This window comes from Pteronotus mesoamericanus, unplaced genomic scaffold, assembly GCF_021234165.1.
Source record: "Pteronotus mesoamericanus isolate MK-2021 breed Mesoamerican mustached bat unplaced genomic scaffold, CSHL_Meso_final contig_74, whole genome shotgun sequence".
NCBI lineage: Eukaryota > Metazoa > Chordata > Mammalia > Chiroptera > Mormoopidae > Pteronotus > Pteronotus mesoamericanus.
The window spans coordinates 9,685,647-9,711,282 of record NW_026555247.1 but is presented as its reverse complement, the minus strand read 5'-3'; the positions used below and the strand labels follow the sequence as shown (position 1 = coordinate 9,711,282).

Genomic DNA, 25,636 nt, shown 5'->3' with positions numbered 1-25,636 from the left:
ATAGTGATTTTCTTGAACATGCAAACTTTTTTTAAAAACCAAATGGCAGAAAGGATTGAAATGCAAACACTTTCAGCCATTCATTTATCACTATAGTTCACACTCAGACACTGCGGGCTCAGACACAGTGCCAGGCACATAGGATATGTTCAAGAAATTTGTCTCAAAGATTACACACGTAAACCCTAGAGCACCCTCTGACAACCACAGTAGAAGTTCTGGAGGACAGCAAGCCAGTCAGCACATCTCCTGGATATTATGTGAACAAGGAGGAAGTGGCATCACCTCCATGCTCCCCACTGACCCTGCCTATGGTCAGGAAAGGCACCCCGCTAGACCTCTCTTCCCAACCACCCCAGCCTCACAACTCTCCGTTCTCTCTGTGGCTGCTCAAGACATATTGTTCAAAGCATCTTTCATACACTTTTGTAGGCTCTGGGATACAGCTTTGTTGGAATTCAAACTTGAGGCTATGACAAGAGTTCTAGTATGAACAACAAAGTTCCAAATTGTAAATGGCAATATATTAAGGATCCAAAATACTTTAAAACTATTATTTGCAAGGCAAAACTTGTTGTTTGGGAACTAGCCCTGCGTCTCAGTGGATTTCCCTTTTATTTCACATGCACATGAGTGCGCATGCACACACACAGAATACTTCCCTATTAAGCTAATATTCAAGACAAGGGGACTGGGGAGATGAGCAGGGGCTATTAATAATCAGTGCTGTGTTATGAGAAATGTGGTAAGCTTAGTATTGATCACTAGCAGGAAAAAAAACATTTTTTTCTTACAGTTGGGAGATTACAGATAGAGGCATAACTTATTAGTTAGAAAATGATTTAAAATGGGAAATAAAATTTTAAGTAAGTGACCTACATATGTGGTAAATGCAAATTCTTTAAAAACCATCTGCTCAAGCTTACGATCTGCCAAGCAACCAAACTGACAAAGGAATCGGTGCAATCAAGTGAGTACCAATATTGGGGAAAGAATCTCTCCAGTTATATTACTGATTCATTCGATTTTGTCACTCTGCCACACATCACCTATTTAGAAAGTCACCTTGGAGATCGACTGTACAGCCCAGAACAGTATAGAGGATCACAGGATCCTGGGTTGAAAAGGTACAGAGATCTAGTCAGAGGACCAAACTGCTTTAAATCAGCTCTTCTATTACAAAGCAAAGCAGAGTGATATGTCAGATTTTTTTAAAAAAGAGAGAGAGAGAAAGAAAGAAAGAAAAATTGTTTTCAAAGCCTTCAGAATGGTCTCTGCTTTGAGGCATTGGAAAAATTGATTTCAGTAATTGAAAGCAAGTTTTGCTGTGCATGAACAATCAGCTTCACAGAAGAGCCTGCCTACATAGCCCTCTAACTTCTGCAAAATCTGCATTATAATTGGTCTATACCCACAAACAAGCGAACAACCCAGGTGGGCTAAAATCTGCATCTCTTTTTCCAGGTGCTTCCTAACATAAGTGTTAGTTAGCTATTACATTTTCTAATTAAGATCTGGAAATGATATCATATTTCTTCCCTGGTATGGTCATGTTACCAAATTTTAACCAAATGGAAGAATAACCCAGTCTGGATAGAATATTTTTCACTTGATAAAGGAAACATTACCACAGACAGCCACAATTCTCAACCACAGCATACGGAGTCAAATTGTTTTGTCTGAAAATCTGTCTTCTCAGTTCTAAATAATGAGGTTAAACCCTCATTTTTCCCCCCTATCAGTAGAAATATAAATGAAAACAAAATAAAAAATACCAGGCTTAATTTCACATCCCTAAACATGCAAAGGGATTTTAGGTGATCCTCTTATTTATAACCCTGCTTCTAAAAAAGCTCCATCTAAAATATTTTAAGACAGTCCAAAAAAATCCTTCCAATTTTTCGATGACCTTCAGAGAAGATGCTATACTCTATTTCAGGCATTTGTCATCTCTTTAGATTCTTCACACTTAAATTACATTCGTCACCAGCCTAAGTTGAAGCCCTTGAACACAACTCTCTGGAACTTCCACGAATCCCTGGAATCACTCAGTCTTTCTGTCTCCCCCAGCCTGCTAAACCTCTTGAGGTCACATGACTCTTGCCCAGCCCAGGGAGGACACATTTAAGAACTTAAGAACTGAAACTGGCATACAGTAAGAACTCATTTAAAAAGTTAGTGATTATATGTATGGTGTCAGATGGGTACTAGATTTATCAGAGGGATCACTTCACAAGTTGTATAAATGTCTAATCACTATGTTGTACACCTGACACTGATATAACGTTGTATGTAAACTGCAATTTAAAAAAATTGTTTTAATTTTTATACCTAGTGATTATGATGATGACAATTAGCCCAGATGGCACGGCCAGCCACTTCAAAGCTGCTCTCACAAAACACTGGGTTTTTTTAAGTGGATACTGTGCCAAGCTGACCTAACGCCCTCCATTCATTTTTCCCATTCCTTCTGACTACAGAGCATTGCTAAAGAAAATTAGAGATTTTACTGCTCTCCCTACAAATTCATGCGAACTTCAAATGTACTCCTAGCTGACCAAAACCCTATTATTTATTTCACATTCTTCCGTTCAGTAGCACACGCCTTAAACAAATTACTCCAACTCTTCCCTATCTTAAATGTTCTCCACCTAAGGCACCTTCTCCCACCTGACCCCCTCAGGAACTGATTTTCATGCTATTTTATGTACACCAGCACCTTGCATATATCTGAAAGATAGAGGTTGTTCAATACATACGTTTCTGATCAAAACAAAAAACATTTAATGTACTTTCTAAGCAAACTTTTACTTTCTTTTTCCCAAAGAATTGGGGAAAATCCTAGCCAAATGTAGGTCGAAGGACATTTTCGGTGTTCATCCCATTCCGGCCCCTTTTTGTTCTCCTGTTTCCACTATTTCCACTGTTCTTCTCTGTCCAGTGGGTCGGTATCAAAATGGTCACAGTAGTGACTCCCGTGCCTCTGGTCTTTGGTCCTAATTGCACACAGAGCTCCATTCCTTGGTCTGCAGTTGTCCAGGGTTCCCGTTTTAAGTAGAGGCTTCTTCACAATACTCGCACAACTCTGGCTAATTCGATTCCTGCCAGGAACTGACAAATACGTACAAATGATGGGCTTGCTGCGCACATACTCTTTTGACCATCTCTCCTGGTACCTAGGAATCGCTTCTCTCTCTTTGGCTCAGTTCTCTGACTTTGGGGTAATCAAACCCACTCCCCTTTTTTGTTCCAGTCTCAGCTCCACACTAGACCATGAGAAGCCTCATGTGCGTAAGTATGAACACCCCGTCCAACCTCAATATGCACACACCTGCTAACAGCTCTTTGTTGGCCAAGGCTGGGACTGAAGTTTGCCCACATCAGCAGTATGGTCCAGGTGAGGAGAGGAATATGGAAGAGGCCAGCTTATCCCTGAAAGCAGAGAATGTGAGAGTCCCAGTGACAGAGTGTGTGGTCTAGAGGGGCTGGTGTGCCCAAGAAGGGTGAAGCTCCCAGAGGAGGGACAGAGCTTTCATTGCCTGGGACAGTACTGCTGCTGCTAAAATCATTTTCTGATCTGCGTAATAGTTACCAATGAACATCAGAGCTCAAGCCTTTCACTTGAAAAATGCAAATTCTTTATTCCAAAGTAATTAATTCTGTAATGATTTCTGTGGTACTCTAGCAAACATTCCTTGATCTGTGTAGCCTAAAGAGCTAACCATTTTTTACCACCTTCAAATGAGATACACACAAATCCTCATGTTCCTCCCATTTTCATTCACTCTTGACATAAGGCATTTCCTCCTGAATCTCTCTTTTCCTTACCTCCATTTCCAAAGAGTGGCATCCCTCGTCATGGAGGCAGAGACGCACAGATGGTGTGCAAGGTGACTTTAGGGGGTACACAGAGTGCTCTTTTCAGAAAGTTATATACTGAATTTGATATGCATTGTAAAAATCGTAGGTAAAAAATAATAATAAGTAAAATGATAATAAAATAATAAAAATGATAAGTAAAATAAAAATTTTTCATTGCACTTAGTGAAAGTCTGTCTGAAGCATAGCCCACAATATATGGGTCTTGGATAATAAAAAATCCTCCAAAAAATAATAAAATAAAATAAGGCCCTGGCCAGTTAGTTCATTAGAACATTGTCCTGATATGCCAAGGTTGTGGGTTTGATCCCCAATCAGGGCACATAAAAAAATCAGGCATTAAATGCATAAATAAGTAGAACAACAAATTGATCTCTCCCTCTCCCCATCCTTCTCTCACTTCCTTCCTCTCTCTAAAAATCAATAAATAAAAAAAAATTTTTAAATAAATAAAATCACAGTGCACCACTATCCTCCTTTTTTTAGTTTTTTACATAGTCCCTCCCACAACACAACTAATAAATTATATATTAAAAATAAAAATCTGCCCTGGCTGATGTAGGTCAGTGGATTGAACACAAGCCTGTGAACCAAAGGGTCGCCAGCTCAATTTCCAGTCAGGGCACATGCCTGGGTTGTAGGCCAGGTCCCCAGTAGGCTCATGAGAGGCAACCACACATTGATGTTTCTCTCTCTCTCTTTCTCCTTCCCTCCCCCTCTGCCTAAAAATAAGTAAATAAAATCTTTTTTAAAAAATCTTACTAGCATATCAAATTGGTGATATTGTTGCATGGATTGATGTTACCAAAAAAATGAATTTGTTTTAAATATATACGTATTTATAAAATAATAGTAAGCAGTTGACTTAGATATGACAAAAATGGCAACGGTGGAACAGAAATAATAGAAATTTGGTGAATGTTGTGTATAGGAAATCTCACTAAAAAAAGATGCGCATTCCTTGTCCTGGGTCTCCCACTTCTCAACTGTACAAACCTAACCTTTATGAAACCAGTTTCCTCATCTGTCTGTGGACAGAGACATTGAGAAGATCAAATGGAGAAATACATGGAAACTTGTGATGTGCTTCTCTCCAAGACTGGCCTTTTCTCTGCAATCCCAGTCCCCACACTTTCCTGATTCTGGCTCCCTCAACTGTCCTGTTCTTTTCAGTAACTTCAGTTTTTTCCTATTTATTGCTATTGGTTCATTCTCTCCCTCTTACTTGGATTTCCAGTTTCCTAGAAATTAAGTCCTCTACCTTATTAGTCAGCTAGGGCTGCTGTAACAAAATATCACAACTGGGTGGTTTAAACAACAGACATTTACTTCCTCACAATTCTAGAAGGCCAAGATCAAGGTGTCAGCAAGGTTGGTTCCTGGTGAGAACTCTCTTTGTGGCTTCCAGATGGCTACCAGTCCTGTAAAGACACAAGTCCTATCAAATATGACCTTATGATCTAAATTAACTATAATTGCCTTTTTAGGGCCCCATCTCCAAGTACAATTACACTGGAGATTACTACTTCAACATATAAATTTGGGATGGCACGATTCTGTTTATAACACTTACTCTTTTCTTCTTCCTGTGTAAGCCAAACTAAATGAAGTGATGGGTATAAGCTAATGATTTTCAATCAGAAGTTGAATCAGTCATAATGCTTTTTGAAATCACAGAATCCCAAGCCCCATTCCAGATCTACTGAACCAGAAAGCTTTGAGAGTCGTGTGACAGGGAGCTGTGATTTTTCCATCTATAGAGTTTAATCTGATGTCGCACCGGGTAGACATCCACTGATCTATACCCCATGCTTCTGCCCTCAGTATCCACTTCTTCACTGAAAACTATTACAACAAAATTATAAATTAGGCTGAGTACATCTACAAAACTGTAAAACTTTTCATACCTTGTTACAGTTCTCTGTCATACCAACTACTCTCAGATGTCAATGGGAATCATAGTTCCTTATGCCAGTATGTTACTGGTTCACTACACTGTTTTTTAAAAAGACCCTCCCATTTGAAATGAAAATGTTATTTTTAAAAAAGATTATCCAACCTGTTAGATGGCATTCCTTGTTTTTTAAAAACTTTATCAAATGATTCCAAAATTGGCCAATTTTCCTACAAACTATTCTGTTTTCAAAAGAAAATTAAAGCTCAAACTTCCCTTTAAGTCTCTCAGATGAATGGGATTATATAGGAAAATGTACACTTGTACCCTGAAAGAATTTATGTACTTAAAAAGCAGCAACAGCCCCATAGTAGACAGAAAAGGTATTCATACAGTATATATACTATAATATGATGAATCTGGTTTGATTAACTTCTGACCTTAAACTCTCCATTAACTCAGATCTAATAAAGGGAACCAAAACTCGTGCTTATCTCATAAACATATTGAAAAATGTCTGAAACTACTTTTGTAAAATCCTCATCATTTATATATTCATTCAACCAACCAAAATATATAGCCCACCTTCGATTTTCCAGGGTTGCGTAAACAACTAACACCCAATCTTTGCCCTAAGGAATTTATTTCTTGAGTTAGAGATAAAGACGGAAACCATTCACTATCAAGCAGTGTAATTATGAGTAATGCAACTCTATTTGGAAACCCCATGTACAGTTTCTAGTGTTGTCTAGTACTGATTTTAAGGCATTTAGTTTTTGTTCCTGAGTATTGGGGAAAGCCATGTCTTTTGTGGAAGAATATCAAGGGAATTTGGAATTTACATGCTTGGAAATTAGAGAGGTACAAAGCTATTTTAGCATGGGCTGTGAAAGAAAAGAGAAACATCTAAATAAAATGAGAGGAACAGGGAAGGTTTAACAGCAGAAGTGAAACAAATTAAATTTTAAACAACAAAGTATGAGTTATCTAGGCAGGGACTTCTGGCCTGTGAGAAAATAGATTCTTGTTGTTTAAGCCACCCACTCCGTGGCATTTTATTATGTCACCTTAGCAGAATAAAAGCAGTCGGTATTACTAGGAGAAAGAGAGGGTGTCAGGAGCTGTGAAAGGTGAGGATTAAAAGAGTTCATATGAAAGAGTTAGCTACCAAGGCCCCATTGCTGCTCCTGAGCAGCAGGACAATTCCTGCTGACTCTGTCCCTCTATGGAAGCTATTCCTCTCCCTGCTGTGAGAGCGGATGCTCACTCCTGGGACTTTACATTTTGAGGCAGTCATGTGAGAAGCAGAGGAATACTTAAAGGCCATCTGTCCCAGCAGCAAGGAGTATGTCCTGCCCCAGCCTCTGGGAGCTGCCTGGGACGTTGCCACTTGCAAGCTGGGTCTTCAGCCTCCCTTCAATTCTCTGAGCCTCCATATCCTCTCAGGGAAGTCTGTTTTGTTTAGGAAAGCCAGAGTCATTGTCTGTTTCAGCTGAAGTCCTGGTTGCAAACGATTTTTGTTTCTTTCTTGACTGGAAAAATAAGAGAAACAGAGGACTATGGACTCACAGGATTGCAGGGGGCACTGAGGAGCAAGTTTACTTCAGGAATGATACATTAGGAAAGTTACTACTCCTCCATGGGGTTTCTTTTCCCAGCAGTACTGAATGGAAATCTAAGAGTGATAAATGTCATTTATTATTATCGCCAAAGAGTTACCGAGCCCATGAGGAGATGACATACAAGTCTGTTTCTTATTTTTTAATAAAGTTTTCTGAGACATTTTGAATTAATCTGTAAGACAAGTTTTTGTAAAATACTACTTCTGCCTTAACCTCTAAAATGTGGCCTTGGAATTCTGTGTGTCCATTTGAAGTTTATAACCCAGCTCTTCATTTCCAAACACTAACTGCACACATTAACAACTTATTTTCAAAGTTCTTACCTGAGCTAGAAAAGACATCATTTCATTCTGTAAATGAGGAAATAAAATTAAGACTACATGACTTTTTTGAGGTTTGCCATGGGTAAGTTTCTTGACTTATAATTGAGTGTCCTGTATATTGTAAACATCAGCATTTTCATTATTTACATTTACTAATTCTGTTTGCAAAGTACTTCTGCTAATATGACCCTATTTGAACCTCACTTACTTGTTTATTTATTCTGCAATGCTTTTTGTCTTTAAAATGTGTCTTGGATCTACACTAGGTACTGAGAATACAGCAATTAATTACTAGAGCTAATTAATTACTAGTACTAAGACTCACTAATTACTAAGATGACTGCTCTTATTGCGATTACAGACTAGTGATAGAGTTAGACAAGTAAGCAGTGGTCCCAGCATACTGGGAGCAAATCTGTGATGAGATCTGGGGAGCTAAATTATTACAGAAGCATATGAGATGTGGTCCAAATCCAGCATGGAGTGAAGAGGGCGTCTGGACTTACCACAACTTTGAAAAAGAGAGGACAGAGATAACATCCCATTCCATTTCACAAATAAAGAAACCAGGCTCAGGGAAGTCAATGGCCTACAGGCAGTAACAGTTAAGTGATACAATCAAGACTGCAATCTCTTTCCCTTTCTCCTTCCACTGCACAATGGTATTGTCGCTGAAATCATGACTGTCACTTGATCACTATCATCATCATCATGATGATTACTGTAAGAAATGTACTAAGACACATGTAGTCCGCAACTTCAGTTTATATCTAAAAAGACCGTGCCAATTAGCATCACAGCTCCAGTCAGTGGTACAGAAAAGAGAAGGAGCGCTAGGTAATGCAGTTATTATCTAGTTATATAGTATCACATAGGACAGTCGCCGTGGGATTCTTAAGTAACTAGAGCCCAGCAAGTTAGCAATAGGCATTGTTTCATGGGGGAAATAAATGTTGAAGAGTTTAAAAAAGGAATCAGAGATCTTGTGAAAAGGAGAAAGAATTAAGGATGAAAGGATCAGTGTAGCTGGCTCATTAGAGGTAGGAGCTGAAAAGACCTGGCCATGAGGATGCTGTCCCCGGCCACACGCGCAGGGACACAGGTGTCGTTGAAGGGAAAGACATTCAGGCAAGGCGAAATCATCCATGAGACTTGTCGCCTGGAAGGCCCTGTGAATTTTTTCAGGTGGAGATATCTTCTGATTGTATTAAAAAGGAAATACAAATTTAGAGAAGGGCGCATGATGATTTAGGAAAGAAACAAGAGAAAGTTTGTCTAAATAACTTGACTATTAAGAGTCAGTCACATTTTTTGGTGGTCACAGATTATGACCATTTTTGCTCTTTTTGTAGAAAATGCTCTCATTTGAGAATAATTCTAAAAGCATTTTTTTCTTTTTATTAATTTATTTTTCAGTTATATACCTTACGAAGTGACCATTCTGATAAGTCTAGTGCCTATCTGTCAGTATACATAGTTATTACACTATTATTGACTATATTTCCTATATTGTACTTTATATCCCTGTGATTGTTTTATACTACAAGCATTTTTTAACCATTTAGTGTTTTGATGATTTCTTCCTGTGTTTCTTGTGAAGAGAATATTAAACCTCTTGCTCTTTCCTTGAAACTGGGAATAGCTCTGTTAGCCTATTAAAAACATGAGCATTCTGAACCTCTCTGCATAATAACAGGTGATAATAATCACCAAAAGGTTGGTTTAGCTCTTAATATGTTCAAATTTAATTTAAATTTTGGAATGATTACTACAACAGATTACATTGCAATTATTGACTATTTCCAACATTTTGGTCCAGGCCATTAGATCCCAAAGTTCTTTGCTTCCCAGAGAGCTGATTTTTGACTGTGGATGTCTAAGCCTTTAAAACACCCACCCAAAGTCTGAACTGTCATAGTAGCTGGGTGAGAGATAAAGGGTAAGAAAAGTATCCAGTCATCCAACAACATTTCTGCTTTTTTTTTGTACAAGTTTCAAGTGAAATACAGTCACTCAATAAAGTCCTTCTGTTTCTCTTTCCCTCCCTCCCTTTCTCTCTCCCCATTCGCCTGGAGAGGGGAACCCTAAACCCTGGAGCCCTGCCAGCAGCGCCAAAAGAATCTCTTGACCATTTTCCCAGGGAATTCCTGCCTTAAATGTCAGCAGAGTACAACTCCCAGCCAAAGCAGAGTCCGCCTGGATCTGAATCAAGGAAAATGTGCCTGCTGTATACCAAACGGGAAAACCTGGATCCACGGGCCGGGGACAGGGGCAGGGGTTTAGAGAAAGGATTTAGAGGACCATTGGAAAGGTTTCCTCAGACCCTCCTCACTGAAGAATGGGAAGCTAAGTTAAACATTTGGTTCTTTGCTGTTTTTTTATTGTTATTTTTGTTTTACTCTTTTGGTGGTGAACTATACTCCCAGAAACCACTCTGAATTCTAATAAAGCAACACTTCTTTGATAAGGAAACAGAGCCACCATTAAAGCTCTTTGTTATCCTGGTGGTGGTGGCCGCGGTGCTGGCTGTAGTAGTCGCCTCTGCTGTTGTTGTTGTTCTCTTTTCGTTTTGTTTTGTTTTTTGCTTGTTTTTTATGAACATACTGGTACATAAGTGCTCTGGGGGGAAATCATGATGCTGCGATTAGTGAAAAGCAAAATCAGATTTATGAGTTGCAATGAATCTGCCCTACCAGCCTGGAGACACGCCCCGTCTGGTACCGAGGCACGGCTGGCACTTTTAGTGCTTTTGTTTTAGTTTCCAATCTCTAATCACGTGAAGAAATATTAAAAGTTCTGAGGGCGAGGGTGGGAGACAGTCCACAAATCCCAAAAATACACATTAGCACCAAAGGAAAACAGTATGGTATAAGCAGTCTAAAAATTCAGAAGTGAAGTGTGTCAGTCTGCTCGCTTTTGTGGAGCAAGCTTGTAATTTGCATGTACCCACTTTTATTTTCCTGATATGTTACTGACCTACCGTTTCACAAAGCTACTCGACTCCACGCTCAGAAGGTTGCCTAATGTAAGTGGCTGATTTAAAATCAACGTGCCACGTTACTATCTTCCTCCCAAAGATCACAGGACTACTCAGTAAGAAAGTCAAGGAGATTTCATCAATAAACTGTAATTCTGTTTTTTTTTAAGTGAATTAGGCCCTTCCAAATTTACTAATGGAACAAAATTTTTAGATTCCAAATATCTTCTGGCTCTCGGCCCAGGAGAGTTCAAAACAGATCAACTTAGAAGCTGTTATTCATGGTCACTGGGGGTCCCCACCTCATCTTGCACCCAAGGGTCACCAAAGCGCATTAGAGCCACTTTCTTCCAGTGTCATATCCTGCATGCATCGTCATAGACAATCCTATTAGAAATTTGTGTCCCTATTCAAAGAAAAGCAAGTCAAGTAGCAGGCAATATCGAATAAGAAAAACTACCTCCAGTAGGTGAAGGGTTAATCCCTGGTCAATTTTAAGCCACTCTGCTGAGAGTACTAATAAGTGTATCAGTTGGTGCCAGTGAGGGTGGTCCTTCTCTTGATGGGAACAGCCATCCCTTAGGAACTGGACTGTCAACACATTCTACCAGGGCCCAAGCAGCCAGCCAGAAGAAAGGGAAAGGGTCTGAGAAACTGTGGTAACCAAGTTTTGCTGGCGCTTTATAAAGCGGTGGCAGGAACTGCCAGAGCCATGGAAAGAATGCTAATGAGCCTAGGGCAACTTGCAAAGAGTGGATCTGAAAAAGATCCCCCCACGACCAGCAGCCCTAGGGAGCACCTCACTTTCTGGCTATGACTGCAGGTTTCATTCACAAGGAAGACCCTGAACACAGCGGCATTTTTCCTTGTATTCATCAGCCTTGCAAACACTTCTGACTCAGTGTTCCTAGAGTCAGAGCAACTCCTCTAGCATATCTGCCTAGAAAGTCAAAGTTCTCAAATTTTTTAAAAAACACCTTGCACCTTTAAAAAAATCTCATTCTAAAATCTGAATGGTAAACAGTTTTAAGAATCAGTATGAACTGTTGTAAATGTTCTTTGTGGATTCACATAAATTCACCCTTCCCCCTCATCAGAATTTATTCTGACTTCCAGAGAGCATATTTTAAGAAGGCTGGAAATCCTGATGGACCGTCATCTTAGCCACATTCTTAAGGATGTAAATCTCATCTTTGCTTTCTCAAAATGCTGGAAACAGTAATGAAGTGCTCTGCTGAAATTCACACTCAAAATTCTAATTCATCTTTCTAATGAGAGCTTTTCAACCATTTCCAAATGAGACAAGAAAACAAAAAAATTGTAACTGTGATGGGAAAACATAACAGCCTTTGTTCTTTTCTCTTCTGGATATCTTCCTTACCGCACTTCATTCTTAAAAAACACTCTGATCTGAAATTAGATGATGAGGCAGGGCAGGGATGGGGAGGACCCCATAGAAAGATGGGAGTTATCCAGTTGTTGGGTGGAGCAGTGAGTTTATAAATGTTCATGGTATTATTAAAAAGTAATTAATTATTATTAAACAAGAGAGCCATATATGCATCAGTAATGACAGACTGTTGTAAATCCAAGGTTATGATTATTCCAATTCTAGGCACCTGAGGTCCATTTAAAGAAAAACAGTTAAGATAATAAGGCAGGCAGTTAATTCTCAGACCTGACAGAGTTCACCCACCTCTTTAGTCGGAAATGCCTTCGTGGACATGCAGGCTGTGCGATCGCACAGGGCCCCGCATTTAGAAGGGCCCCCCACCTTGTTTAATTGCCTGTTATTGCAATCTTGAAATTCTTAATAATTTTTGAAGAAGGGGTCCTGCATCCCTGTTGCCCTGGGACCCCACAGATGATGTCAGTCCTATCCTTAGGCTTCTAGATGTAAATTTACCTACAGTTCCCAAAACTTTTGTCCCTACTCAATCTTTATATTTTTTTTTAATTTGCTACTTCTTACCCAACAATTATTATTAATATAACAACCAGGTAAGCCTCCTGGAGAAGTCTTATTTCCTATTTTTGCTTATTTCCTATTATCCATATCAATGCTGCCCAGGCTACAAATGGACCTGCAGCTATCTATTATGCTAAAATGCCACTTCTCAGATGAAAAAATTTTTTTAAAAAGCCATTGAATTTTGCTCCTCAAAAGGAATGCACTGCAGCCTCTCACTTCATCTCAACTGCTGAATAATGTAAATCCGTGTTCTCATAGTTGCCCAATTTCAGCTACAACACACAACCAAACAGGACAAATCTTCAGCAATTCTTTCTGGTATGGACAACTGAGAAAAAGATTTAAGGAATCCTCATTTTCAAAGATGCCAGCTAAAGAAACATAATGTAAGCATTTCATGTTCCTGAAATGCTCTGTGTCCATAGTGATCAGGTTGAGAAAAGTTATTGCAAGTTCAAATATAACTTAGCGATTGCCACATGGGGCAGAATCTTTCCACCCCTCGACTCCAAAAACCCAATCAGACAAGTGGCCGTAATCTGACTCCCAGTGCACTGGGAGCCACGGGCAGGCAATGAGAGCCGCACTCTGGCCAGGGAAGGCATGAGTGACAGACCCGCAGCGAGGCGGTGGGGGTAAGTCCTTCTTTGCCTTAAGGGAGCAATGCTCTGGGCCAAAAGATGAAACTCTCACTCTTTGATTACAGAGATTTGTGCCTACAGGAGGAAACGTAGGGCAGGTGGGTGGTTCTCTAGATCAGAGCACTGAGCGTATTCCTAAGAGAGGCAAGAGAAGGAGGAAGAAAAGGGATGCTTTGTTGCAAAATCCTCCATACACATTCAAGACCTGTGGGTGGGGGGGGGCGGTTAGGGGGAACAGGAAAACGATCCTATGGAGGTAAATCTATCTGCAGTCATTTTTATCAGAAATATTACTCACTGCTGGGCTCAGCCGCCTGGGAGTGAATCAGGCTGGGTGTTTAGCTAGAAAGAAATGCATCCCTTTCGGTACAATCTGGGCACATCAACAAGCCCCCTTTGTTCCGGGGCAAAAGAAGCAAAACAAATGGTGTTGATGCATTTCCAGTAAGCGTGAACATGTGAAGGAGCATTGACAGTAACAGCAGGGGGCTGAGGGAGCACCTTTAAAACCACAGGTTTGCATATGGTGCCAGGAAACTTCGGGGCTACAGCCCACTGAGGCCCATCACTCTGCTCTGGAGGGAGATTAGATTGTGTGGGTTTTCAAAAAAAAGCTAAATGCACTCTTAAGGAGTATATCTGTTTCCATTTTATGGTGGGGAGCTGTTTTGTTTTTTGAGTGTGTTGGCTGATGAAAATTTGAAGCTGTAAGAGGAACTGAGTTTCTTAAATCAGGTCCCTGGAGAGCTGAAGAGGTAGACAGATAGATGTATGAGAGAGTAAGTAGCGAGAGAGTGAGCTCAGGAAACTGGGGAAAGTGAGGGAAGAAGGGGTGTAGCAGGGAGGCGGCCTTTTCCCACGGCCCGCCCCTCCCGGTGATCTCCTGTGCTCCTGAAAAGGGACCTGCGCTTCTGCCCACCCCTCGTCCTTAGCTTTCTGCTCGGTCCGCTTCCTTTTTCCCACTAAATCCCGCCGAGGACGACCAGCACCTGTGATAGCACCTTGCCCCCTTGCCATCCCAGCTAGAGCCGTGGGTTGCTGGTGAGTTCCAAAGACACCCTCATGATTTCTTTTCCAATTTGTGAGTTGATTGAGTTTCTCTCCCTTTGGAATATTTTTTAAATGTCTCTCCCAGGGCACCTTCTTGGCCCCATTTCAAGGGCTGTTTTTGTCTCTTTCTTTTCTCTTCCTCTAGGGAACGCTATGTCATTGCCCTCCCAGCTGGGTCTTTTTTGTAATTACATGATTCATTTAGGGACGCTTGGGACAGACCTGGCTCTTCTCTCTCCTTCTGGAGCCACCTGGGCTTGGGCAAAAAAATGGGTTTCTCTTTCCAGCTCTGAAGGAAAGTCCGTTGATAAACCAGAGGTTGAGTGGAGCTCCTAAAGGTCAAGGGAGAGTTCTCCCAGCCCTTTTTGGCACAGCCTGTCCCACTGCCCATCCAGAACCAAGGCTGCTGGGGACACTGGTTGATGGGTGGGTGGGTGGTGCAGTGGAGATAGATCTCACTCTCAGTGATATATCGAAGGGTAGGCTGCAAAAACTCTCATCTATTAAAATGCTTGTCTTTCTTGCCTACCTCTTTTTATAGTCCCCTGTGATTAGAGTCTCTGCTAAACGCTGTCCATGCTCCTTCACCCTTGCTGCTATCACAGGCAAAAGTCTTGAGTCATAGGGAAACTGGGTAATTGTTCACCACCCTCCAAGAGGAATTCTGGTCATTTCTTTCCAACCTGCCATTCATACCCCCAAACCCCATCCCTTCCCAGCTCCAAAGATCTGCAGGCAGTAAGGAGAAAACAGGTAGGAGGAAGAAAGTGTCTTCACTCGCAAAGGCTGTCTTTCTGCTCCCATCCTCCCTCGCCGTCTTCCTCCTCCCCAACACACACAAGCTCCCCCAGCTAGAGGCACTCGAAAGTTCTCTTCTAAGGTCAAGCAAAAGTAAGAGAAGGCCACCAGGAAGACACTAGAAAAAACCCGCTTTCCACGGAGGCTTCTGTTGCCAGGACCTCCGTGTCCCTTGCCCCGCCCCCCTTTGCACACTCGCCTTCCCAAGCTTTGCCTCACTCGTCGTCAGCCGCATTCGGCTGCCCCGAAGGGTGGGCAGGGCGCCTGCGGCGCTGCTTGCATACTCCGGCCTCCAGGATCCCTTTGGGAGTTTATTTAAGGGTAACGTCAGGGGTTGAGAGAAGGTTCAGCACCAGGAAGGACTGTCCCCTAACACTGCAAAAGCACCGCGGAAGCCAGGATGCAGCTTTCCCAGGATAGGCTGCTGAGCCGTCTGGGGCGCGAGGAGAGGGGGTGCAAAGGTGGGTCTGAGCTGATGGGACGCTCTGTTTGTCCACCCGGCCACTGCCCGGGAGTCTGGCAGCCGCCTGGGAGTGGCGTTTCCTCCCCTACTCCCGCCCCCCCCCCCCCCCCCGGCCGCCGGCCCTTTGAGAGGCGCCTCGCGTCGGGACAGCAGTAGTGCACAGCGTCCCTCGGACTCCTCCCTCTGGTTGGGAAGAGGAAGGGGTATCCCCGTCTCTGCTAAGGGCCTGCACGAGCCTACCGCCCCTGCCTGTCACCATGAGATCCCCTTCCCCCAAGGAATCTACCTTGAGGAAAGACAGACTTCCAGCATTCCCGGCTTCCTAGCAAGACTCCCCTTAATGCAGAATCTCTCCTTGGGGAGAGTGGAGGGCGAATCAGCGCTCTGTAAACCCATTTGCAGAATGTCATTTTGAGCAATAAATTACAAAATTGAAGAAGACTTTCTTGTTTTATTGCTTTATGTTCAAAATATAAATGGCATATAAAAGTACATTGAAACTTAAAACGTTCTGGGGACTGCAAAGTAAATATATTTTATTCTTAATTCTTCAAAGAACTTGATTTAGACATTCTCTTTTCTAGTGACAATTCAGGTGATTTTCCAGTGAAACTGGAGTATCTTTTAATATAAAATCAAAGGAGCCTACAATAAAAATCTATTGACTAGTGGTTAAGGAGACTGTTAATTAATTAATTATAGAGATTTCCCAGAAGCCTTCTTTGTTGGTATGCAAATAACCTTTTGGAGGGTCCTCCCCTCAATAGAACAAGAGTACAAGCCTGGTGTCCTCACCTGATTCATAGACCTTGGTTTGGTAACTTCTGATGCTGATTTTGTTTTCTTTTTAGTAAGTGTGGACCTTTGTGTAGAAGAGAGAACATCATGGTGGCCTTCAAAGGGGTCTGGACTCAAGCTTTCTGGAAGGCAGTCACGGCAGAATTTCTGGCTATGCTTATTTTTGTTCTCCTCAGCCTGGGATCCACCATCAACTGGGGTGGAACGGAAAAGCCCTTGCCGGTTGACATGGTCCTCATCTCCCTCTGCTTTGGTCTCAGCATTGCGACTATGGTGCAGTGCTTCGGCCACATCAGTGGCGGCCACATCAACCCTGCTGTGACGGTGGCCATGGTGTGCACCAGGAAGATTAGCATCGCCAAGTCTGTCTTCTATATCGCAGCGCAGTGCCTGGGCGCCATCATCGGAGCCGGGATCCTGTACCTGGTCACACCTCCCAGTGTGGTGGGGGGTTTGGGGGTCACCACGGTAGCATCTTTAACTCTTATTTTCAAATTAGGACTTCAAACTTCTTGCAGACTCTACTCAGTGACACCCTCGTGGCCGGAAAGATCTTGCACATTTATTCCCAGAAAATTTCTGATGATTCTTGATAAGGGTGAAAACTGATTCTGGCAACATTGCATGTATCCATATGAAATCATTGTTGGTGCTATTGAGTGACTTGAATATTACTAAGTCTTGGTGGCACAAAAATTGTGTTGGTTTCTCTCTCTCGTCCCATACCACCCTCTCTCCTACCCCCTCCCATCCCAATGACCATACCAGCTATATATTTAGCATAAGACACTTTTTATTACAATTATTTGTTGGTTCACTAGCAGAAGAAACAATTTGTTTTTTGTCATGGTCTTGAAATTTTAAGTGATCTGTGTAGAGGATCACACTTCAAAAAGTAAATTGGCATTTGATTCCAGCTTGGTTCTTAGCTGATTAGGACAATCAATTGTTAGCTCAGTACCAGAGTTGATTTTAAAACACACACACACACACACACACACACACACACTCACAGTTTAAACTCTAATTGAAATATGTATTAATTAATGGATTTAATCATTGCCTTATAAAATTACAAGACTCTCAAGAAATTCTTTTATAAATTAAGTACAGTAGTGGCACATTTTGCTTCCATGGTAAGAAAAAACACTCAGCACAAACTCCTGATTAGTCATTGTAAGGATAATTAATTACCTATGATGGCCCAAAATAAGTAGAAATGTATTCCTTCTTTTGGGGGTGCTGAGGGCAGTGTCTCAGTTAGGAGTAGAAGACTCAACCATCAGGGTTTTTTTTTTATTTTATTACAGCTTACATTCAATATTATTTTGCATTAGTTTAGATATACAGCATAGTGGTTAGACAATCATGTACTTTACAGAGTGGTCCCCCTAGGATTTCAACTACACACCTGGCACCATACATAGTCATTACAATATTATTGACTGTATTCCCTCTGCTGTAATTTACAGCTCTGTGACTATTCTGAAACTACCAATTCGTACCTCTTAATCCCTTCACCTTTTTTACACTAGCCCCACTCACCTCTGTCAACCGTCAGTCTGTCCTTTGTATCTATGAACTGTTTCTATTTTGTTTGTTTATTTTGTTCTTTAGATTTCACATATAAGTGAAATCATATGGCAAACATCAGGTTTTACACTGATAAAATACCTTTCACAATGATATGTTATTATAGAAAACATATTCTTACTTCAACTCAATTGGAATATTTTTCTCTTTCTAGGTTCATGGAAATCTCACTGCTGGTCATGGTCTCCTGGTAGAGTTGATAATTACATTTCAGTTGGTGTTTACTATTTTTGCCAGCTGTGATTCCAAACGGACTGACGTCACTGGTTCGATAGCCTTAGCAATTGGGTTTTCTGTTGCAATTGGACACCTATTTGCAGTAAGTTTCCAAGTCCATTTAAATAATTGATCTATTTCATTTATCCTTACCTTGAAAATATTGTGTCTTACAGCTGTAGTTCTTCAGAATCTAGTCAGGTCTGTCCATTTTAGGTGATTATTTTACTAACTTTTCAATGAGAATGTTGATACAGCAGCTAGTATCTTGACAGTTCTGAATTCCTTGGTTAGTTACCATTGCATATGGTAGCAAATTTCAATGAATGCTACTTGTCGGTAGACCTGTTTCAGCAAAGTCTGAAGTTGTTTTCTTTTTTTCCTGTAGATCAATTACACTGGTGCCAGTATGAACCCCGCCCGATCCTTTGGACCTGCAGTGATCATGGGAAATTGGGAAAACCATTGGGTAACTATCATACTGAGGACAGTTGCCCATGGAATTCTTTTTCTTCATTATTTTGCTCACTAGTTTCTCATACTTCCTCCCAACCTTGACCCCCTACTTTATTACATCTTTCATAAAGGCTAGGGAGAGACTAGCACAGATCTGTTTCAAAACATCTCATCTCTTATCTGTTCTGAGCCTTCAATAATAGTCATTTTTTAAGCACCGCTCTGGGCACTGTATCTGACAGACTACAGCAGAATACATTGTACACGGAGGTTGCCTATATGGAACAAGTTAAAATCAGGACAGTGCAGTGAGCATAGTTTTTAAATAATTGAAAGTTAAGGCTTCTTGGCAATAACAGAAAATATACTTGCAAAAAAAGGTGAAGAAGAAGAAAAAGAATGGAATTCTTAAAAGCACTGCCCATAGCAAAAATATATACCTTTTTTGTTTATAAAAGCATGAACCTGGTTAATAGTATGGAAGTTGGAAGCATTTGAGCTGCAGATGGTGAGGAATAAATGGTACAAATGTTTACACTATCATCACCATAACCATAACTGGAAAAATTAATGGCTTTCAGAAAAAGCATACTTTCAGTCTCATGTCTAACCTACTTATTAATGTCGAAGCCATGCTTCCAGAGAGGAGTGGTAGCCATTTTTAAATATCATAACCAATTTTATTTTGATTGTTTCTTACAAAAAGGAATTTAAATTTCTTGAATGAGTACTGTAGAAACTATGAAGGCCACTCACATACTAACTTACAAAATCGATAAAAATATGAAACATGTAAGCTAGCCTCAAGCAAGGCTAAATATTATAGTCATTTATATGTTGTGAATTCTGTCTTATAACTTTCAATTTATGAATATAAAAGAATGTTACTTGTGTTTTACCCTCATGCAGCCAATGTTTATTGACCCAGTCACACCAACTCAACCATGCTATACATTGCAAATGAGAAGAAATTGCATCCCTGTTACGTGCATCCTGTTCTAAGGAAAGTGTACTGAGTTGTTAAAAGTAATCTACACCATCAAATCACAGCCTTTGAGTCAATGATCAAAGGCATGATTTAGGACCCAGGCAGGCAAAGAGACTCATTCAACCATATTGTTCATCAGATTGGTCATTTTGCCACTGATATTTCCAAATTTATGTCTCAAAAAACATGCCACATTAACAGGAATGGAGTTTATATGGATGATAAATATATAACTTTTAGTTTAACTTATTTAATTCAAACTACTTTTATAATTAAAATTTAGAAAAATGATCACTTAATTTATAAGGACTTTTAAATACAGATAAAAATATGTCTTTATTAATTACTTGTTAGTTGTTGTGAACTAGTGATGACTTAAAGAGTAGAAAAAGTCGTTGTTTGATGATTGAATCAAAGTTTCCCCTTCTTGTTATTTTATAACAAACTTAATTCTACTGAAAGTAAATGTACATTTTATAGCAATGGTGTGTGAAATTTAGAACTAAGTTAAAGTATATCTGCAGGTAGAAAGGGAGATAGATAGACTAGAAATAACACCAAAATATTACTGACATTATTTTAGTTTTCTTTTTTATACCTTTCTATATGTTCTATATTTGTAAGAATAAAAACTCTTTATCTTTATAGATTTTAAAAGTTACTTTAAAGTACATTGTGACTTTGTTTTGAAATAACAACTTGAAATTCAGATTTGTTTATTTCTGACAACAGGCAGCTGGATGTGTTACTTAAGGTGTTTGGGGGAAGCATAGTGACTGTTTAGCAGTCCCTAGTCTCCCCTGCGGAGCCTGTAGTGTGCGGTATAGAACATATCTGAGGAGATCTTACCAAAGGAACAAAGAGTAAAAACATTCAGCGGAGGTGTCCTTTGAAAGAGCGTGGAGAAGATAAACCCTCACGTGGTTTCTTTCATGTTCAAGATAAGAAACTTGGTTCTTGTAACGACTCCACCAACAGTTTTCCTGTTCAGTGCATGTGTTCAGCTTTGACTTAAAGTTTGAAATTTCTTTAGATTTTGCAATGAAGATTCTGATATTAATTTCCAGAGAGTGTTTGAAGCGAGACTCACTCATCACATTTTTTTTTTTCAAATGAGAGAAGTCTAGTGTAGTGGAAAGCAGTGTAATAGTGCAAAAGAGTGGTTTGAACGCAGACAAACCTGAAATCCCAGCTCAACCAGTTGGTAAGCATAAAACCTTAAAGCAAGTCTCTTATCTGCTTAGAGTGCCAGTTTTCTTACCCATAATATGGAAACAATAACAATATCTAGCTCAAACATTATTGTTAGAATTCAGTGAGTTGACTTAAGTACTAAGTACTGCTGACTCAGAGACAGCACTCAATAAACAAGGTTTCTGTTCCCCAAGTGAATCTGCTGAATGAATGTCTAATATTCTACAGCATATGTGTGCTCTAATGGAAATGTTGAAGTTTATTCAAAACTCAAAACATAATTCATTCTAGACACAAATGTGATATAATAAAAGCTTCCATTTATTTAATTAAAAATCCTATGGAGTTGCTTGGATTGAGTAGCAACTGCCTAGTTGCTAACCGTCATTCACTAACTCAGTCGAGGGTTTGTCACCAAGTGACCACTGTAGGAATCACAAGGATGAAATCACTCCGCAAGAACAGTGATAAACAAACCATGAGGTTTTCCATGAAATCCAATCACCAAATTTTAGATAGAAAAAGCATGTAACATAAATGAAGATGACTTATAGCCAGCCTAATCACATGCATTTTTAAATTGTCCAGGAAACATGGAACGGGGCAGGTTACTATGCAAATGGAACCATTAAGTATGTACTTTACAAGTACTCATTAAATTTCAATTCAATTTCAGTTTAATCCGACACCCCACGAGGTATGTGTTATTATAATCCCCACTATGCCGATGAGGAAATTAAGATTTAAGAAGTTAAGTAACTGATGCAAACACAGAAGCTAAGCAGTGGAGCTGGGATCCATTTATCATGCTGTATTGATTAACTAAAGCTTCAAACTATAAAATGTGCGCTATGATTTTGATCTTGATTAGGCAGAAAACTAATGTAAGGTGGCAATATTAAGAAAATAAGTAAGCATCCTCCAGAAATTCTTTTTTTTTTTTCTATTTTAGTTGAAGAATTCTTATATCTGCTTAATATGCAGTGCCACCAAAGAGAAGCTATCATTACTTTAAGGATTATCAGAAAATGAAAAGAAAGTAATTAACAAAAGGAAAAGAGGAAACACTCTTTTCTTGTTTTCTGCTCAAATGTCATTTAACAATGTATGGGTCTCTGATATGGATCTCATGTATTTTCTTTCTATAACAGTTTATTTGTATTGCATTTTTACCGTTACCGTTTATCCCCTTTACTCTTCCGCTGCCACTCGTCCCCCTGCCCCCACAACCCCCACACTGTTGTCCATGTCCGTGCGTCCTTTCTCCTTTGTGCTCAATACCTCCACCCCCCACCCCTGCCCCGAGCATCAGCCTGCCCTCTGTCTGAGTCTGTCTCTTCTTCCCATGACTGCTCTTTTTATGCATAACCGGTTAAACACAACCCACTCTTTACTTAAGCCAGCTAAATTCTATATTTATGAGTTATTCAAAAGGATAGTTTCTTTTCTCCTTAAACTCTCTAACTCTTCCACCTTTCCCCTAGATATATTGGGTTGGGCCCATAATAGGAGCTGTCCTTGCCGGTGGCCTTTATGAATATGTCTTCTGTCCAGATGTTGAGCTCAAGCGTCGTTTTAAAGAAGCCTTCAGCAAAGCAGCTCAGCAAACCAAAGGGAGCTACATGGAGGTGGAGGACAACAGGAGTCAGGTAGAGACTGAGGACTTGATTCTGAAACCTGGAGTGGTGCACGTGATTGACATTGACCGGGGCGAGGAGAAGAAGGGGAAAGACCCTTCAGGAGAAGTGTTGTCTTCAGTATGACTAGAAGAAAGCACTGAAAGCAGACAAGAACCCTTAGAACTGTCCTCAGATTTCCTTCCACCCATTAAGGAAACAGATTTGTTGTAAATTAGACATGTGCGGGTTTGTTGTTTCATGTCATTTCACTCAATCTAGATAATAAGTATTTCATTATTTACCAAGGAGGAGTGGAAGAAATCTATTGTGAATTCTAAATCTGAAAATGAAATCTCTTGAAAGTATCCCCAAAGCAAATATCTATCCAGTGTATCTAGTTACCACTCATTAATAATGAATTTAAAATGTGTATCAGGATTTGGTTAAGTCTTGCCTGAAAGAAAATATAGACAAACCTATCTGCTTATTCCTCCACTTCCAGGAAATTGGTATTGTCAGTCCTCATGGAGTATTTATTCCATTAAATCAAGTTTATCAATGGCAAAGTACAGTATGTCACAGAGTCATACACATTCAAGAAAGGAAATACAACAAGCTTTTTTTATGAACAGTCCCTTATTTATAAACTACCTCGGCATAAGACTATATTAACAAGGGTTATTGCTAATAAATTATTTCCACTTATACTTCAAATAGCAAACTTTAAACCCAAACTCCAAAACATAATATTCCTTCCTCCTCTTCAATGCCCAAGACAATGTGAAATTAAAACCCAGAAATTAGAAGAATGTTCAGAAACCCTGTATATTTATTAGTTCCACATAGGAAAGCATCCAAATTATAAGAGACACCTAGTGATATTCAGGACAAATAGATTCATAAGATCTTATGGGGGTGGGGAGAAAATTACGATCATACAAGAAATCATAAGGAAAGAGGAAATCTGAATTCTGGTATCAAATAGTTGTTCTGTTTTCAGTGCACACCCTTAAATCCACCACATGAGGTGAGCAATCTAAACATTTAACTGCTTAGTAACTTTGCTTATTTTTTTTAATTTATTGGCAAAACTGGGGATTTTGTTTGCTTGTAACTTTGGTTATCTATATTTAAACATTAGCTGAGACATATTTTTTTTAACAAGAACATAAGTAGGTGATCTGGACTTTTTGTTGATCATTAAGCTCTGTCCACTCTAGAAGGTGTAAACTAGTCCCACCCAGTCCCAATCTCTGAGGCTCTCTCATGTCTCATGAAATTAGTTGTTTATCTACACTGCTCATGTAATGATATTTTAATGAATTAAAATGCATGAGAAACAAGGAACAACATGTTCATAAAATAAAAGGTGAAGATGTAAGAACTTGCTGTATTCAGAGTTGACTAGATGACCAACCTTTCATTTGTAGTGATATTGTACATAACCCACACATTTTTTTAAGTATTTGCATTAATGATTCATTTATTTGTAAAAGTAGTTTGTTTTTCCTGTATTGCTTTGCCCTATGTCAGTACAATGGTATCAGGAAGCCCCAGTTTCTATCCTCTTAACTGGGTAGTCTAGCCTTTGTCTTAGACGAAGAGCTGCAAATGTCAATTTCATTGAACAAAAGCTAGTAGTAAAGTAAAATCCTCTCACTGCAAACAATGACTTGTAAATAGCTGATCATCAAGGACTTTCTTCTCTGATGCACAGTTCCAACTGTGCACCACTTTTTAGTGCTAATGGCAGTTGTGTGTCAATAGCAGTAAGATAATGGACCACTATTAAATCTGATTCTCTTCGGTGCTAAGAAAGTGAGTGACGTGTGAGATGCCCAGAAAGTGATCACACCGGTGTTGTGCCTGGGAGTGTCACAGGCACTTTTTTACAGCAGGGGCCAAAAGACATCCCAGGTCCCTTTCTCAGGGGTGCTGCTAAACACTCCCTCTGCCAGTGACACACATTGTTTCCTGTTGGAAGCATGTATAGGAACTAGGTGCAATTCTAAAGATGGTTTATGGCGCCCTTTTTTAATATTTGTATAATATACCACTAAAGACAAAATCGATGGTGGTTCTGCTCAAAAGATCATTTGAGGACATATCAGTGCAAAAATAGGTTAACAAGGAAACGTTAAGCAGATTTTCCCAATTTATGGGCTCATAATCATTTTTATTCAGCCATATGTTTTACTTCTTATAAATCACTTTTCCACTCACTTCCAGTTAGAGCATTCAATAAGTTAGTGTTAAAAAAAAGCATAAATGATATTTTCGTACTTCGTTTTTCAGTAGCTAACAAAGTGCTTGGCGCATAGTAGGTATTCAAAGCAAGTGTTAGTTAATAAAAATATATATATTTCATTTGGGATTTAAGAATATGAATAATTTCCTCTTAATCTTTATTTTGCTCAATATTTTAAAAAGCATGATTTCAAGGACTACTAAGGGAAGGCAATATAAATGTAAAACTGTAAAATATATTTTTGCATTCTACAATTTTAGAGGCATGAAAGCTTTAGCACTTTTTTTTTTCCTGCATGTGAGACAACATATTTTGTATTTCACTCAAGGCTCTGCCAGTAAAAAGTAATGAAATTGTACCTTTCTAATGACATCTATGCAGCAGGGGTCTATTGCCTTGTGGATGGCACCAAATTATCCAAGTGTATTAGGAGACTAGGGCTTTTCCTTTAATCCCTTCTTATTAATGAAGTGCCTTGTGCTGCTCCCAGGAGAGGGCCACTGACAGATACACAGAAAAGAGATCAGAGAGAAAAAAACTGGAAGGACATAAATGAATTATACCCAGCCAGGAAACGATGCCAAGCATCTCTTCCCGAAGGAAAAGTACAAGTGCCCCCAAATTGCAAGGTGGTCTCTTCCCTGAAAATGTGTATAGTTTACCACAGAGTTCCAAGTGCAAGAGTCATTTTTTTTAAGTTGTCATGGATTCCTTAATAATTTGGAGCCCAGATTTGAATGAATGTTTTCATTGTTGAAGACAACATTTTCCTCAAAGAGTCCTAAGTTTTTACTCTGGAAGGAAGTATTTTCTTATTGCTAGAGAGTTGCCTACATTTACGATTTCTATACTTTGTTTCTGCCATATGATACTTTTCATAAATTCTTATACTTTCTATAATCTGA

General features: G+C 39.7%; 1 protein-coding gene across 3 annotated transcripts; it reads left to right on the top strand.

Annotated features, from left to right (window-relative positions):
- The first annotated feature begins 13,233 nt into the window (after positions 1–13,233).
- On the top strand, positions 13,234–24,351 carry AQP4 (aquaporin 4). 3 transcript variants are annotated; one of them, XM_054583483.1, is made up of 5 exons: positions 13,234–13,302; positions 16,471–16,885; positions 18,165–18,329; positions 18,615–18,695; positions 22,349–24,351. In XM_054583483.1, the coding sequence occupies exons 1-5, from the start codon at positions 13,271–13,273 to the stop codon at positions 22,625–22,627; spliced, it is 972 nt and encodes a 323-aa protein (XP_054439458.1). In that variant the 5' UTR covers positions 13,234–13,270; the 3' UTR covers positions 22,628–24,351. The 3 variants fall into 3 exon arrangements, with proteins under 3 accessions (XP_054439458.1, XP_054439459.1, XP_054439460.1); XM_054583484.1 differs by having other exon boundaries at positions 13,242–13,302; positions 16,594–16,885; XM_054583485.1 differs by lacking the exon at positions 13,234–13,302 and adding an exon at positions 14,236–14,349.
- Positions 24,352–25,636: the final 1,285 nt, after the last annotated feature.